Raw genomic sequence first — 17,522 nt, forward strand, 5'->3', positions numbered from 1 at the left:
TTCCTCGTCTAGGTTTTTCTTACTAGGTCTTTCTAGCGAGGTTTTTAACGAGGCATGAGTACTATTTTTATAATGGCCAAAGGAGAGTGCTATAAATATTATTATTATGGCCATTATCATATGACATTTTATTTGACTTATATTTATTCCATTATTTATGTTGAAAGATATGAAGAGTTATATGGGTGTGTGTGTATGTGTGTGTATAGAAATGTATTTAGGTGAGGACTAATGTATTATAGAGGATTATGAAGACTAATTGTGTACGTCGGATTGTAATATTCAATGGTCTAAGTTTAATTGTAATTTTGGTTTCATTTTTGGTTGTGCGTGTACACATTAGTTTTGGGGGGTATTATTATCTTTTCTAGTAGTGGTTTTATTTTGGAAGCTTTTAATTCGTGTGCGTTTTATTTTGGAAGCTTTTGCAGTCAGTTGCGTGCCCGTTAACTGCTTGTTGTGTGCCGGTTAACTGCTTGTTGTGTGCCCATACGATTTTGTGCATTTTCACAGTCATCCTCTCTATTTTTTAATGGAAAACTATTGATTTTGAAGGCTTAATGAAATGATGATGATGATTGAGTTCTTGAGTTCTACACTTGTGTTCTTCTCTTCTCTCTACCTCTTTACATTTCATTATCTACCATACAAATTTATCGGCATTTATTGTACAATGATCACGAGGGTATTGGGCTAATCAGAAGACTGAATTTACAACAATTTCATTTGTTGAATCTTTGAATATTAGTTAATTTTGTACAATGTATTTCTTATCTTTGTTAAATAAAATATATTTATTATCTCGATCGAAAAAAAAGACTTACAACCTTACACTAAGTCTAAGAAAAATGCCAAATAGGTTTCACAATGTAGTTCAAAAACAAAAACAAAAAGAATGATGAGAGAATATTCACTTCAAGTCAATTTGAATCCACAATGGAAAAAAAAAAAAAAAAAAAAAAAAACTATATATCATACACTAGCTAATAGCTTTCAGGAGCCACAAACTTTGCTGTCATTATTGATTGGATGTGTTTTTTTTTTTTTTTTCAAAATTAATTTTAATTATTGATGGTTGAGGCCTTGGATCATTTAGAAAAGGTGTAGACACAAATTTGATATGGCTGATGGATATGGACAAAGGATTTCTAGTCATTGGCTATCCAATGGCAAGGAGTATCACTGACATGTTGGCAGTTGTGAATTGTGATGGATAGTGTAGCTACCATATCACTACATACATATGTAATTTTTTTTTATAAAAAAAAAAACAAATTGAAAAGCCAAAAATAAAATAATATATAAAGAAATTTTATTTTTATTTTTGTTAGTGTGACAATTCACATCTGTCTCTCGAATGCAACATCTCACTCGTAGTGTATGTTTGCATACAACAGTCAATAAAATGCAATGAATAAGGTTGAATTTGACAGAGTAGATATAGCATTTTGCTATTCTAATCGATTTTTAGAATGAAATTTGGATGAATTATAGTTTATGATGTATATAAACTCTTAAAGGTTAATGATTTTGTGTTTTGGGAACATTTCCTCTTATTCATATGTTTTATATTATCATTTATCTCACACGTTGTACATATCCTATGTTTCTAGCAATAACATTTCTTCATTTTCAATTTTTGTGCAACTTAACTTATGGTTAAAGCAATTGAATAAGTAAAACGTTTAAAAATTTTATAAATTTTATATGACACCGTGTTGGGAGATGATTAGACAATTACAATCTCCCTACATACTCTAACCATTTTAATTTCACCATTACAACTATTGTAAATAGACATAGTTAGACAAAATGGCCAGTACGAGATTAGCCCATTGGTTCAGTAGACAGTATTTAGGATAAGCAGAATAGTTAGCCAAAATGAGGAGAGTGTTACTACTACTTGTACTCCCACAAAGGGAAAGAGTCCAATAACCACAGCCATAGAATGAGTGAGAGGCTATATATGTAGCTATGATCCATAATCTGATCCACTCTAGCTACTTCACACTTGACACCACACATTCTTCACTCTCCCCTCTTTGATAAACCAATAACTCAAAATCTCCCTACTCCTGCAGTTAACTTTCATCCTCCTCCTCCACCATGGCTTCGGCTGCTCTTTCCGTAGCCAACTCCACTCTCCACCAGGTCGATCGCTCATTCCTCTGCTCTTTTCATGCCTATATATATATATATAATGGAATTATTATTGTAGCTAATTTGAATTAGTAGGTGTGGTTTGCAGGTGAGCAACAAGGGATTGTCGTCGGAGTTCTCCGGCCTTCGCAGCTCGTCTTCGTCGCTTCCGTTCGCGAGGAGATCCCACGACGACTTGCACTCCCTCGTTTCCTTCCAGACCTCTGTTGTGAGCATTTACATCCTACCTTCAAACTCTTCTCTTCTCTCCCCCTCTCTCTCTATATATAATCTCAATCGATTTCTTCTATTCTATGCATATATATACATACTCAGCGTTAGTTAAGTTTGAATTGATTGTATGTCCTCTTTGATATTCATGTTTAATTTCTTCATCAATTCTGTCTCTAGCTAGCTAGCTTTAATTTGCTACTCATACTCTGATCTATCTGAGGTTAATCATCATCGAGAATCAATTTTTTGTAGTATCGTACTAGAATTGCATTAGGAATAATCACCATTGCATTCAGAAATATTTTCAAGAAGAATAATGTTATCTAATTATAATTCAAATAAGTTTGGCATTGGTATTCTAATTATAAGTGAATTTTTTTTTAAACATTTATTGATGGATTGATTTTGATGTATTACAATCGAACTAATTCAGTGATTGAATTGTAACCTTAAAAAAAATGTTTGAATTGTAAAATATTATATTTTATCATGTCAAATTGAAAATATTTTTGTCTTAAAGCAATTATAAAGTGTGGAATGTATTATACTTCCAAGATATTCATAAATCAACTAAATTTTTTAATTTTATTTAAATTTCTTTTATGTCAATTTTAAGGACCAATCCACATTTTCATTTTCACTTTTAATTCTTGATTATCAAATTTCGTCCTCCATTAACTTTTTTAGTGGAATAAGTTTAGTCTAAAATGGATTAAGTAACCTGGCTCACTTTTTTTTGAATACTATTGATTCTATTATAAATTACTATATGATCTATATTTTGTTTATGTGTTACAACTCAAAGAGTTAATAACTCACAACCGGGGTTCAATCATGTGACACGCCCTCAAGGAAAGCCACAAAAGTGCCAGATATTTATATAGAAACATGGCTCACATGTTTATGTAGAAAGATAAATTAAAATATGATGAAATGGTGATACAAAAGTGATAATTTGAACCAAATTTGATTGGTTTGAATTGTTGAATGACTAAATTTGTGAGTAGTGAAACTAAAAGTAAAAATTTGTTGTACCAAAAGTGATTAATTATATATTGGAGTCAATTCCATTTTTGGTCCTACATTTATGGGTGACAATCTATTTTTAGTTCCTTTTTATTTGAACATCCTCATTTAATCCTAGCATTATTGTGGCATGACCATTTTTAGTTCTCCTTCATAAAATTGTTAAAATGTCGTTAGATACAAAGGCATTTCAATATTTTTTTTTATACAAAGTAGATTGAATTGCTATAATTTTTATGTTTATTTTTTTTTTGAAAAAGTTCATAATTTAAGACCAAAATGCTCTTGTATTTAATGATATTTAAACTATTTTATTGATAAAGGACCAAAAATAGTCATGTCACAATAATACTAGGACAAAAAATTAATGTTCTAATAAAAATGACTTAAAGTGGATTGCTACCTATAAATCTATAACCAAAAATAGAATTAACTCTTATATATTATATGATAATAGAGTACTTTAGCTTGCGTTCATGCTCAACTAAAAGAATAAGGGAAGAAATGAATTGTAATTTCGTGAGAAAAGAATAAGTTAAATAAAGTAAGAATTCAAATTACATTGTTTAGCAGTCAAGAATATAATTTTTGGAAATTGAAAGGAAAAGACTAAAATTCCCTGAGTAATAATAATAACCACCTAGGGTAATGTTGTAATTTCATGTTTTTTCCTTTTTTTTTTATTTTTTTTAGAATAGTTTTTTTTCCCTTTATATTCACCACCTAATTAGAATTTATCGGGGAAGCTATGAATTTCAATTCCACAAGAATTATAAAATTTTCAAATCAATCAATGTAATTGTATTCAGCAAAAAAGAAAATGATATATGTATTCTAATAGAGTAAAACTCCCGCCACATGTTTTGATTTTATTAGAGGAAAATGAAAATAAAATAATAAAAACTGTACCCTACATGTTTTTGAATAAATCAAAGAGTGACATGCAAATATGGGGTATAAAATGGAGTAAAATGTGAGAATACATGTAATATTATACTATTGTTGTGTTACAACTAGAGCCTATGAAACAGCTCCTAAAGATGATATTGTGGCATTGGTTGCAGTAATAATAATAATAATAATAATAATTAATAATATATATAGGTTGGAGGGAAGCAGAGGAGGGCAGTAGTGGAGGCTAAGCTGAAGGTGGCCATTAATGGATTCGGAAGAATTGGAAGGAACTTCTTGAGGTGCTGGCATGGAAGGAAGGATTCTCCCCTTGACGTCATTGCCATCAACGACACCGGAGGTGTAAAGCAGGCCTCTCACCTTCTCAAATACGACTCCACCCTCGGCATCTTCGACGCCGACGTCAAGCCCGTCGGCGACGACGCCATCTCCGTCGATGGCAAGGTCATCAAAGTCGTATCCAGCCGCAACCCTCTCAACCTCCCTTGGGGGTGGGTAACCTTTTTATTAATTTTGATTTGAATCACTACTTTTGATTTGATTTTTTAACTATATGGTATGTATGTATGTATGTGTGTGTGCAGGGAAATGGGAATCGATCTGGTTATCGAGGGAACCGGTGTTTTCGTAGACAGAGAAGGCGCCGGAAAACATATCGAGGCCGGAGCGAAGAAGGTTCTGATCACAGCCCCGGGAAAGGGCGACATCCCCACCTACGTTGTGGGCGTCAACGCCGACGCTTACAGCCCCGATGAGCCCATCATCAGCAACGCCTCTTGCACCACCAACTGCCTTGCTCCTTTCGTCAAGGTCCTCGACCAGAAATTTGGTAATAATTCCTCCTACTTGTTAGGATAAAATACCTACCACTTAAACTATGGCTAGTAACTATGATGCAATTTTAATTTTTATAGTCAGCCATCATATTTTAGAGACCAACAATTCTTTAGTCACTAGTTGATAAACTTGACTCTTTATCATTTTCTATCTAAGAATCTTTTAGTCACCCATTAATGAACTTGGCCCCCAACTAAAAAACTTGGCACGATCTCAGCTCAACAATCTTCTAATCACTAATTGATGAACTTGAATTTTTACCAGCATTCGTCAAACAATCACCTAGTTATCAATTGATGAACTTAACCTTTTACAGACCTTTGCCTAACAATCTCACAAACCAATTGATGGACTTTGATCTTTTACTAGCCTTCACCCAACAATCCTATAGTCATTAATTGATGAACTTGCCTTTTACCAGCCTAGGCCAAATAATTTTCCAAACTAATTGATGGACTTGACTCTTTACCTACCGGTCTCCACCCAATAGCCTCCTAGTCACTAATTGATGAATTTAATCATTTAAAATAGAATCCCTACCAATTAATTGACTTCTGCTTTAATTAATTCTCTTTTGAAAAATAAATTGCAAATCTATCTCTCCTCAATTGATTATGTTAATCCTTTGAGATTACTATACTACACAGGCATCATCAAGGGCACCATGACTACAACTCACTCCTACACCGGCGACCAGAGGCTGCTGGACGCCAGCCACAGGGATCTCCGACGTGCAAGAGCCGCGGCGCTCAACATTGTCCCAACCTCAACCGGAGCCGCCAAGGCCGTCGCGCTTGTCCTCCCCAGCCTCAAGGGCAAGCTGAACGGCATCGCCCTCCGAGTCCCCACCCCCAACGTCTCCGTCGTCGACCTCGTCGTTCAGGTCTCCAAGAAGACCTTCGCCGAGGAAGTTAACGCCGCCTTCAGGGAATCCGCCGCCAACGAGCTGGACGGCATCCTCTCCGTCTGCGACGAGCCCCTGGTGTCGGTGGACTTCAGATGCAGCGATGTGTCGTCCACGGTGGACGCATCGCTCACCATGGTCATGGGAGACGACATGGTTAAGGTTATTGCCTGGTACGACAATGAGTGGGGTTACTCGCAGAGGGTTGTGGATCTTGCTGACATTGTTGCAAATCAATGGAAATAAATTATTGGTCCAAATGCCGGCCTCCTCTCAAAGTATTAGCATATATAACTTTTGTACTATGTATGTAGATTGTTTCTTTAATTTCCTTCTTCCTCCAAACTGTACTGTACTGAGAATTCCTCAAAACAATTTTTCATCCCAGTATATTATTGGAGCTTAATTCAAATATATAAAAACTTCAATTCCTTTAATTTGGAAGGTTTAATATATAATGATACATCTTTTGTTGAATGATCTTAGCATAATAAAACTTAGGGCAAGTTTGGTTTGCACATGGCAATAGAATAGGAATCAAATACTTGGTAATAGTAATGGGTTCTGGTGAAAGTATTTTACATGTTTGGTAGTAGGGTAAAATTGGAATGACTATCAATAAAATTGATGCATGTTTGGTTATGTATGACCCTATAATAATGAGAATAAATGTTTTAAAAATACAAAAATAAAAAATCAAACAATTGATCTTAATATAATGACATTCAAACAATCAATATGAACAAAAAATTCAAAACAAAAATCTAAAAGTACTAATTCAAACTTAAAAATTAGATTAGTAAAGAATGATACCCTTTTTTAATTAGAAAATTAAATTTTTAATTGAAGGAATAATCAAATCCCATAGTTATGTTTTAAAAAATTATTAATCAAACACTAACTATAATTTTAGTTCTCATTCTTAATGTGTAAACCTATGAATCAAACACCCTTAATCTATCATGCCGGATTGAAGGAGTACATACAATGCAAATCCAGAAACAACCAGCAGGAGTAAAGAAAAGGAACATAGGAGACGAACATTAGCAGGAAAAAAGTATTGCCATATTGCTACTCATTTGAGTTGACTTCTACTTCATATCTTAGACTAGATTCATATTAGCAGTATCACAGGGCATCTCTCTGTTAATTTGAATGCTGAAATAATATTTCATTATATTATGATGGTCAAATAGGGGAGAGAGCCAAGACAAAAAATTTGGGAGATAATGCAATCATTATATCAGGGAACATGGTTTAGTTATAAGGTAGATCACTGCCATAAAAATTCAATAAATTAAATATTCAGTAAATTAAAAATGAACAATTATCTATAATCTATGACACTTAATGTTGGGATGAAATTTTATGCGTCTCTTCCTCCTGGCTGCAGAAGTCATGTCACTTAACACGTCCTCGCAAGATTGAGGCTCTATCAACGAGCCCAAGCTTGCACTGGAACGTAGCGAACAAACATAAACTAAGAGGTTTAGTGAGAAGATCAGCAACCTGCTCAGTCGAACGAACATAACGAATGCGCAGAGAGCCCGAAGTAACTGTTCTCGCACAAAAAAGTAGTCAAGTGCCAAGTGCTTCATTTGCGAGTGAAAGACCGGTTTTTTGCACACATATGAAGCACTCAGGTTGTTAGTGATTAGTAGCGGTGTAGATTGCTGGCGAACCCCAAGCTCACGCAACAAACTCTGAATCCACATAACTTCAGCAGCAGAATTGGCAAGTGCCCAGAACTCGGCCTCCGTGTAGGAACGTGAAACTGCACGCTGTTTTGTAAACTTCTAGGAAACGAGATTCAAGCCAAAGAACACACAATAGGCCGTGGTAGAAAGTCCCCCATCACGAACACCACCCCAGTCAGAGTCCGAGTAAGACATAAGAGTGAGTGGACAACCACGCCTGAAATATAGACCAAAGTGTAGGATACCTTTCAGATAGCGCAGAACTCGCTTCACAGCTTGCCAGTGACCCTCAATTGGAGACACCATAAATTGTGCAAGTGGTTCACTATAAAAGAAATATCTGGCCTTGTAATCGCCAGGTACTACAAACGACCAATAACCCGGCGGTAGGAAGTGGAGTCAAACGGCGTGGCATCTATATGGAAATCAGCTGATGGACACATTGGAGTAGATACCGGTTTCGCCCCCGTCATATTAAACTGCTCTAGAATATTGACCGCATACTAGCTTTGTGACAAAAACATGCCAGATGCAGTAGACACTACCTCAACACCTAAAAAATGGTGTAAAGGTCCCAAATCCTTCAAAGAAAAGCGGTTCGCAAGTTGCTGGATAAAGGTTGCGATGAATGCTTCATTATCTCCTATTACAATTATGTTATCGACATAGACTAGAAAGTTTTTAAAATATTTTAAATATTTTAAATATTATTTTTAAAATTGGTAACCGGTAAAGTAGGTAAAACAAGTCATTTTGGATCAAATTGCATGAATTTGTGTAGTTCAAGAACTCAATTGCATTGTTTTTGAGTTCGATGGCCTAATTGCATTTTGGTGTGTAGTTCAATGACCTATTTGACCCTTATTCCTTAATTCTAAACACCAGCACTTGCAGAGTGTACTACAACCTAAAGGTAATAAAACATAGGAAACAAAGATTAAAGTAATTATTTAAAAAAAAAAGTTTTAAAGTAATTGGCCAAACCAGTACAGTATGTAGTTAAACCAAAATAACAAGATTTATACTAACTATATGATGCGCATAGTTTGAACATAAAAGAGGCTACAAAACGACATCATAGTGTTTCGAATGACCCTGATAATCAATTAGGGAGTAAAACTAAAAACCTATTGAAATAAAGTGGACATATTTTAAGATTAAGAAGACCATTACATTTATGTAACAAATAAAAAGAAGTACGAGGAAACTAATTAAATTAGAGTGGCCTGGATCATAGACATCCTGGTGGCTGTTGTTTGCCGAAAGCGCCACCACGAACATTGGAACAAAACGACGTCGCCGGCCCATCCTTGTATACCAAGTTGATGTCCACTAGCTTCACATCTTGGCATGGAGATGTGGGACTGCAATTCAACGTCACCGCAGACTTTGAACCCGAAACTCCTCGAATTTTTGCAAACGTTACGTTCTTTATTTCTGCGGAACTCGACTGTAAAAAATAATATTTATTTAGGAAAATATTACTTGCATGGTTGAAAAAATCGCTAGGCGCTCTGAGCGCCTAGCGCCTAGGACGCCTAAGCGGGGATTAATCGGCGCCTAGGCCCCAGTGTATTTTTATTTTATTTTTTTATTTTTAAAAATTGTTTAAGTATTTTTAATTTTTTAAAGACTAATAATTATAATTATATAATACTTTAATAGTTAATACTAAAATATGAAATATTAACCTAAAAAATATCTCGAGTTTGTACAATTTAGGGTTATTTCGCTTAAAATGATGTTGTTTTGAGTGAAATAACCCATTAAAAAAAAGAACAATAATTAATTGGCCCACTAGGCGGCCTAGGCGGTCAGCGCATAAGCGGCCTATGCGGTGCTTAGGCGGCATAGGCGGTTGCCTAGCCAGCCAGCCGCCTAGACCACCATTTAAGATGATACGTTAGGCGGTCGACTGGCGCCTAGCGCCTAAGCGGGATTTTTGCAACACTGATTACTTGGCTGGATTTTCCAAGTTCTACTCCTTATTCTTACACATTTATTCAAAATTTTAGATAACCTATCATCCCTTACTACATTAGAGAGTAAAAATTAGGAAGCAGAGAATAAAATTCCATGTAGTTGAACTTGACAAACTAACCTGAGAAGTGCAACTGGAATCAGGACAATATTGCTGGTCAATGAAAATGGGATTATTGGTATTGGTCATGACAATATCTTCAAAAATAACGTTGGAGATTTTACTAGGATAGGAGGGCGCCCATGTCTTGATCCTCACTCCATTCTGCGTGTCCAATAGGCTACAATTTTTGATGTGTATGTTACTCACAAATTCGTTTTGAGACCTGCCTAGACTTCCAATACTGATGCCGTGGCCGGGCCCACACACCACGTTTTCAATGGCGATGTTCTGGCTACCGGAGACCATGGATATGCAGTCGTCTCCGGTGCCGATGACCGACCGGGAGATTCTGATGTTGGTGGAGGTTCCGATGTGGATTCCATCGGTGTTGGGGCTATCGCGGGGTGCTAACAACGTGACGCCGGTGAACGCCACGTTGTCACACGCGAAGACGTTGAAATGGATGTTCTTGCTGTTGATTGAATGGATGTTGTGCACTATGGCGTTCTTCACAAAATCAAACCTCACCGACTGAAACAATAATGTTAAGATCAAACACTTATCATTACGTTAAAATGTTTATTTTATTTTATTATACTAGTCAAGTTGGTGGATTTGACCTTTACTAACCTTCGTCCAATCACATGGATCTGGACCTTTATTGGGCTCCGCCCAACAATGTTCATAGTTATATAGTGCTTAACTTGCCCTTTATTGGGTCCCACCCAACAATGTTCATAGTTATATGGTGCTTGACTTGCCCTTTATTGGGCCCCGCCCAACAATGTTCATAGTTATATGGTGCTTGACTTGCCCTTTATTGGGCCCCACCCAACAATGTTCATAGTTATATGGTGCTTGACTTGCCCTTTATTGGGCCCCGCCCAACAATATCTCTAACTACATAGTGTTTGACTTGGCAGATTATTATGTGGACCATGGTCCACACAGCTGTGTAGACCATAATATAATGTTAATGTATTAAATGTACATTATTTTTGTACTGAATGTACATTATTTTTATACTATAAAAATAATGTACATTCAGTACACAAATAATGTATATTCCCTGAATACAATGTACATTATTTTTATGTTGAATGTACATTATTTTTATATTGAATGTACATTATTTGATAGCCACACAGCTGTGTGGACCATAATTATTGGTTTGACTTGATCTTTACTGACTTTCACCCAACAAAATTATTAAATATATGGTACTCTTAATTGCTGTTGTTAGACTCGAACAAGTGACTTGACTTTGATATTACTTTTTTAAAATAAGCCAGAACCATGTACTAAACATGGTCCTTTACCACTCAACAAATAAATATATATAACATTCTGTAATTTATTATTACTTTTCTAGATAAACTACAAGCAATAAATACCGTCTCAATTAAACACAAACACTGATCAATAATCTGACAGTTGGTTCAACATGAATCAATTCATTTCAGTTTAACTTTACCGGATAACGATATTTTTGGACTCTTCACCCTCTCAACTGACGGTCAATGTTTCAAAAGATTGAATTTTTTCTTTTTTCGAAAACCAATAAATAAAATCTGACTCATTTTATTCTCTAGTCCTAGTCTATATATCCCAAACTATAATAACTAAAATTAAATCTGATACTAGATAGTTGAGGATAGGATGTTACCGCAGGAAGCTTAGGGCAATGAGGGTTTTTGTTGCAATCATTGTAGGGCCAAGCAGAAGCCCCTTGACCGTCCAAAGTCCCTCCGCCTTCCATAACCAAGCCGTCAATGTAACGGAAACCGATCCACGTGTCCCCGAAGAACAACGAAGGGTTCGTTGGGGCCCTAACTATCCCTTGGATCCTAACGGTAACGGAACCTTTGCACGTTCCTGTAAACAATACCGAGCTAACCATGTACACCCCTCGCGGTATATGCATTTTCGCACCACCCTCCCATTTACATGCATCCTTCCAAGCATTCAAAAACGCCTTCAAAAAACAATACAANATATGGTGCTTGACTTGCCCTTTATTGGGCCCCGCCCAACAATGTTCATAGTTATATGGTGCTTGACTTGCCCTTTATTGGGCCCCACCCAACAATGTTCATAGTTATATGGTGCTTGACTTGCCCTTTATTGGGCCCCGCCCAACAATGTTCATAGTTATATGGTGCTTGACTTGCCCTTTATTGGGCCCCACCCAACAATGTTCATAGTTATATGGTGCTTGACTTGCCCTTTATTGGGCCCCGCCCAACAATATCTCTAACTACATAGTGTTTGACTTGGCAGATTATTATGTGGACCATGGTCCACACAGCTGTGTAGACCATAATATAATGTTAATGTATTAAATGTACATTATTTTTGTACTGAATGTACATTATTTTTATACTATAAAAATAATGTACATTCAGTACACAAATAATGTATATTCCCTGAATACAATGTACATTATTTTTATGTTGAATGTACATTATTTTTATATTGAATGTACATTATTTGATAGCCACACAGCTGTGTGGACCATAATTATTGGTTTGACTTGATCTTTACTGACTTTCACCCAACAAAATTATTAAATATATGGTACTCTTAATTGCTGTTGTTAGACTCGAACAAGTGACTTGACTTTGATATTACTTTTTTAAAATAAGCCAGAACCATGTACTAAACATGGTCCTTTACCACTCAACAAATAAATATATATAACATTCTGTAATTTATTATTACTTTTCTAGATAAACTACAAGCAATAAATACCGTCTCAATTAAACACAAACACTGATCAATAATCTGACAGTTGGTTCAACATGAATCAATTCATTTCAGTTTAACTTTACCGGATAACGATATTTTTGGACTCTTCACCCTCTCAACTGACGGTCAATGTTTCAAAAGATTGAATTTTTTCTTTTTTCGAAAACCAATAAATAAAATCTGACTCATTTTATTCTCTAGTCCTAGTCTATATATCCCAAACTATAATAACTAAAATTAAATCTGATACTAGATAGTTGAGGATAGGATGTTACCGCAGGAAGCTTAGGGCAATGAGGGTTTTTGTTGCAATCATTGTAGGGCCAAGCAGAAGCCCCTTGACCGTCCAAAGTCCCTCCGCCTTCCATAACCAAGCCGTCAATGTAACGGAAACCGATCCACGTGTCCCCGAAGAACAACGAAGGGTTCGTTGGGGCCCTAACTATCCCTTGGATCCTAACGGTAACGGAACCTTTGCACGTTCCTGTAAACAATACCGAGCTAACCATGTACACCCCTCGCGGTATATGCATTTTCGCACCACCCTCCCATTTACATGCATCCTTCCAAGCATTCAAAAACGCCTTCAAAAAACAATACAAAATTAATTATCATTAATAAAATTATTCTTAAACTACAATTCATATTGATAGAATAAATTAACCCGAGTGGCTCGAATAAAGTATTAAGTGAAAAAAGAAAAAATTTTGTATTAATCGCTAATGTAATGAAATTAAAGGATTAAATGTCCTAAATCAGGACAATTTATTCTGGACCCGTCTCAAATATATCAGTCACATATATTCAATCATAACACACAAACAAAAAAAGATATAATCATGGACTCACCTCTTTGTTATCGGTCCTTCCATCGGGTCTGGCACCATAGGAGAGGACATTAAACAACCTGAATGGCATGGCGCCGACAAAACTACTGTGGCAGAACAAGTGAAACCCTAGAAGAAACACAACCCCAAAACTAACGCTGGAAGCCATTTTGTTTCCACAGTTAAAAAAGGCTGCTTAGCTTTGCTCTATGGTTTTGCTTAACACACACATCACGTACAAACAGTATATATAGAGGGGTTGGTCAAACCTAAACGTGGGAAAACTCGACAAAATTAGGGGTGTTTTTCAGTGTAATTGGGGATTAGATAACTTTCCTTTTCGAATGATGAAATTGGCGATTGCATACAAAAGAGAAGAAGAAATGCGAGTTCAATCATCGCCGGAGAATGCTCGGCTTTCCTTAAATTGATTGGTGTCGAATACGGTAATTTTTCTGCTTATTAAAAACTTAATAAATGCTTTCAGTCAAACACAAACTGAGAAAAGGACTTGAAAAGTCATTTTAGATTCCTTAACCGATTCTTATCATAATTACAACTTTACTATCATTATTATTCATATCATCATCATAATTAATATGTTTTCCTATTATTCTTGTGACAAAAAGTGAAATGACTCACCCCACACGTCCCCACGTTCTGGCCCGAATTAATATGTTTTCTAACTATTCTTGTGACATAAAGTGAAATGGCTCATCCTAAACGTCCACACATCCTGACCTGAATGGATTATGGAGGGATAAATTATGGTAATTCAACTTATCAATAGAAGTTAGATTTTTAATTTGCTCACTGCGCACAAGGAACTCAGCCCCCTCATTTGAGAGGTTGCTCCAACTATTCTTTTTGTGCCTTACAATTAGCTCAATTAGTTCCTGGATGATAGATTGTGAAAAATATTATTACACATGATCAAATGTTTGTGCAAATGGACTCTTTATAGACACCAAACTGAAGAGTCGGATGAAAATGGTACATGATGGCAAGTTTGAAGGAGGAAATTAAGGATAAGCCTTTGAAAGAAGATTTAATTTTGAGGGAGATGATACTGATATATATAATGCAAGATTAGTCCTAGAGGTTCCTACTTAATTTTAAACACAACTACTAATCATCTGTACCACGCACTGTCTCAGTAACAGATAATTAAATAAAGAAACGAACATAAACAATAAAAGAACCCGGATACAATGCAAGAAATTGATTACGCAGTTCGAGCAATTCTCCTACGTCTACAGGGCAACTCAACGTTTACTCAATCCACTAGATGATCACCCAAGATTACAATTGTTGGAATTACACCACCAAGATACACAAAGTTCATTAACCAACACAAATCATCACCATCTTCGATTGGATCTTCAACGTTGCATGTGCGTCTTCAATCTTCACAGCACTTGGATAAAAGTTTATCACAAAGAAAATATCATATCAGCTTCTCACGTATTTTGATAAAGGATTATAACAAAGTAGAATGTCAATTTAATAATCTGTAGTGTTCAAAAAACATCATAGCCTTCACGCCTATTTATACCCAGTAGGCAACTTCCAAAAACTAAAATTTAACACATATATCTCCTCACTTCATGCCTAACGAACTGACTTAATTTACTCTATCAAAATATGATGTCCACAAATTCACCACAATTAATTCGAATGGTCCAAAATCATTATTGGAAATCTATCTCTGAAACAGTCTAACTGTCTTAGCCTGTGAGGACAAATCTAATAACATTCTAACATACCCTAACAAATTCTAATTAATATTTTTGACAAATAATTAGCCAATTATAATTAGGGTAATATGTGTATCATTAGTGCACTTACAATCTCCCCCTTTGACAATTATTTGACAAAAAATATTCATCAAACTAAACTTTAGGCATTTCAAAAATAAAGACAAAAATTTCATTAAACAATATGCCTTAAGTAAGTTTGGTAACAAGTAAAGACCAATAAAACTAAGGATAGAGAATATATACCATAAGGGTTCCAAGCAAGCCAATAAATAAGATCATCCAAAATATAGCAAGAGAAAAATTAAAACCATACGACGTAGACTTATCAAATTATAACTGAATATCCAAGAAGTCCAAGAATACCACGAGAATCCAACTGATAATAGCATCCATATCAATAACATAACACTAGTTCTTTCACGCGCATTGTGCAATTAGGATAATGCCCAATGTTTATTTTTAAATAAGAACTTCAAAGTGTATCAATACAAGATTATATATAAGATGTTCATGCATATGTAATTGAATTTTGAATTTGTTTATTTAAATTATTGGTAATTCAAAGTATATGAATTCAAGATAATATATGAGAGGTTGATTATAATTGTCACTAAAATAAATGTTTATAATTTTGTAAAAATGATAGTCTAAATACTTAGTCTAAAATGATAGTATAAATAAATACTATTTTTGGTAATAAAAATTTATACATTTTAAATCATATTAATAAAAAAAAATATGATTTACCTTTAAAGTGAATATCTGTGATGTAGTCTAAAATATATTACGGGATAGTTTCTCGCTTCAATTTATTGAGTTATTTGAATGTCTTCTTTATCAACAAATCCTTTCTAAGTAGTTAATATGATTTGCTTCAAATTATTTAAAAAAATGTTCTATATTATTAATAGAATACTTTGATGCGAAGTATTTAGTTACAAGATAATGTAAAAAGAAAATAATGAATAATTTAATGAATATAATTAATTAATAAATTTGAAGGTAATGAATATTTGCAGTGTAGAAAATAAAGACAATGTAATTAATGAAATTATATATATTTTTAAATTTTTTGATAATGAATAATTTTTATTGTAGAAAATAAAGACGCATAACTAATGAAATTATATTTCTTTTTTAATTTTTTGATAATGAATAATTTGTATTGTAGAAAATAAAGACAATATAACTAATGGAATTATATCTCTTTTTTAATTTTTTGATAATGAATAATTTTTTTTTGAATGTTTAACAATTATGCCAACTCTGATTGGGATGTGATTCAAACCTAACAACCTTTCTTATAGAAATTAATGGGTAAGCTAAAAGTTAATGGAATATTTCGTTACTAAAGTTTATACTAACGGAATGTGGGGTTATTTAAGGGAAGAAAATAATATAATAGATGGTAAAGAAGGAAAATCATAAAAATTTACTAAAATCAAAATAATATGAACCATTCGTTTAAGTAAATAATTTTCACCAACATCTTTTCTTCTTGTTAGAGCGTTAACTTTATTGGCTCTTATTAAGATTGTAGATGTAGATACCATATCAATTTCAAATCAATTCCAACCAATCAACTGAAAAATATCAAACCACGTCCGAATCAATTCCAACCAATTTACTCCCCCTTTTTTGTCAAAAAATTCCAAAGGATCCAAAGGGTGATCATCTAGTAGCTTGAGGGAGAACCATATCAAAGTCATCTGTATCAGCTGCAAGCTCTTCAACGTAAGCGAGGTGTAAGAAGGAAATTAGCTTAGAGATCAATAATAGGATTAAGAATTCCTCTAATCAGACCATAATCCAATCATCTTCATATCTCGTCATGCATTATTTATCATCCATATCACTAACCATTGAAAATAGAGATGATCCCTATTGTCAATCATCAATATAATAACAACTAATCCATACCAAATCGCCATATTACCCAATACAAATCACCATACTCTTCATATGCAACCCATGTTCACATTAGTTTTTACCACTTAGATATTCTTCACAACATACGCAATCATATCCATCAACAAGATAATCCAAATAATATGATTAATTCGAATAATGACAATCAAAATAATAAGATAATATGAATAATGATAATCTGAATAATAATATAATCGGAATAATGATAATCCAAATAATATGACACCCCAAATAATATGATGATCCAAATTTATTATAATCCAAATGATAGTCCGAAATATATGATGATAATCCAGATAACCATGCTCCCCTCAATTTGTACATCGTGACTTTTTCATCACAATATCATCATAATAAAACAACTCTTAAAGCAAGATTCATTGAAGTTGTAACAGGATCCTGCATAAGTAGAATAGAACCAAGAAA

The 17,522-nt window shown here is 34.4% G+C and overlaps 3 protein-coding genes across 3 annotated transcripts; 1 reads left to right on the forward strand and 2 right to left on the reverse strand.

Moving 5' to 3' along the window:
* The first annotated feature begins 1,990 nt into the window (after positions 1-1,990).
* LOC115996603 (glyceraldehyde-3-phosphate dehydrogenase A, chloroplastic) lies at positions 1,991-6,489 on the forward strand. The gene is made up of 5 exons (XM_031235904.1): positions 1,991-2,151; positions 2,249-2,368; positions 4,504-4,802; positions 4,896-5,140; positions 5,796-6,489. Exons 1-5 carry the CDS (start codon positions 2,107-2,109, stop codon positions 6,296-6,298), a joined length of 1,212 nt encoding a protein of 403 aa, XP_031091764.1. The 5' UTR covers positions 1,991-2,106; the 3' UTR covers positions 6,299-6,489.
* Positions 6,490-8,745: 2,256 nt separating this feature from the next.
* On the reverse strand, positions 8,746-11,807 carry LOC115997489 (exopolygalacturonase-like). The gene is made up of 3 exons (XM_031237051.1): positions 11,499-11,807; positions 9,851-10,363; positions 8,746-9,199 (listed from the first exon to the last, which is right to left on the reverse strand). The coding sequence occupies exons 1-3, from the start codon at positions 11,754-11,756 to the stop codon at positions 8,981-8,983; spliced, it is 990 nt and encodes a 329-aa protein (XP_031092911.1). The 5' UTR covers positions 11,757-11,807; the 3' UTR covers positions 8,746-8,980.
* A 750-nt stretch (positions 11,808-12,557) lies between these two features.
* On the reverse strand, positions 12,558-13,605 carry LOC115995953 (exopolygalacturonase-like). The gene is made up of 3 exons (XM_031235101.1): positions 13,430-13,605; positions 12,856-13,164; positions 12,558-12,566 (listed from the first exon to the last, which is right to left on the reverse strand). The coding sequence occupies exons 1-3, from the start codon at positions 13,574-13,576 to the stop codon at positions 12,558-12,560; spliced, it is 465 nt and encodes a 154-aa protein (XP_031090961.1). The 5' UTR covers positions 13,577-13,605.
* Positions 13,606-17,522: the final 3,917 nt, after the last annotated feature.

The sequence above is a fragment of the Ipomoea triloba genome, chromosome 11 (genome assembly GCF_003576645.1).
Source record: "Ipomoea triloba cultivar NCNSP0323 chromosome 11, ASM357664v1".
NCBI lineage: Eukaryota > Viridiplantae > Streptophyta > Magnoliopsida > Solanales > Convolvulaceae > Ipomoea > Ipomoea triloba.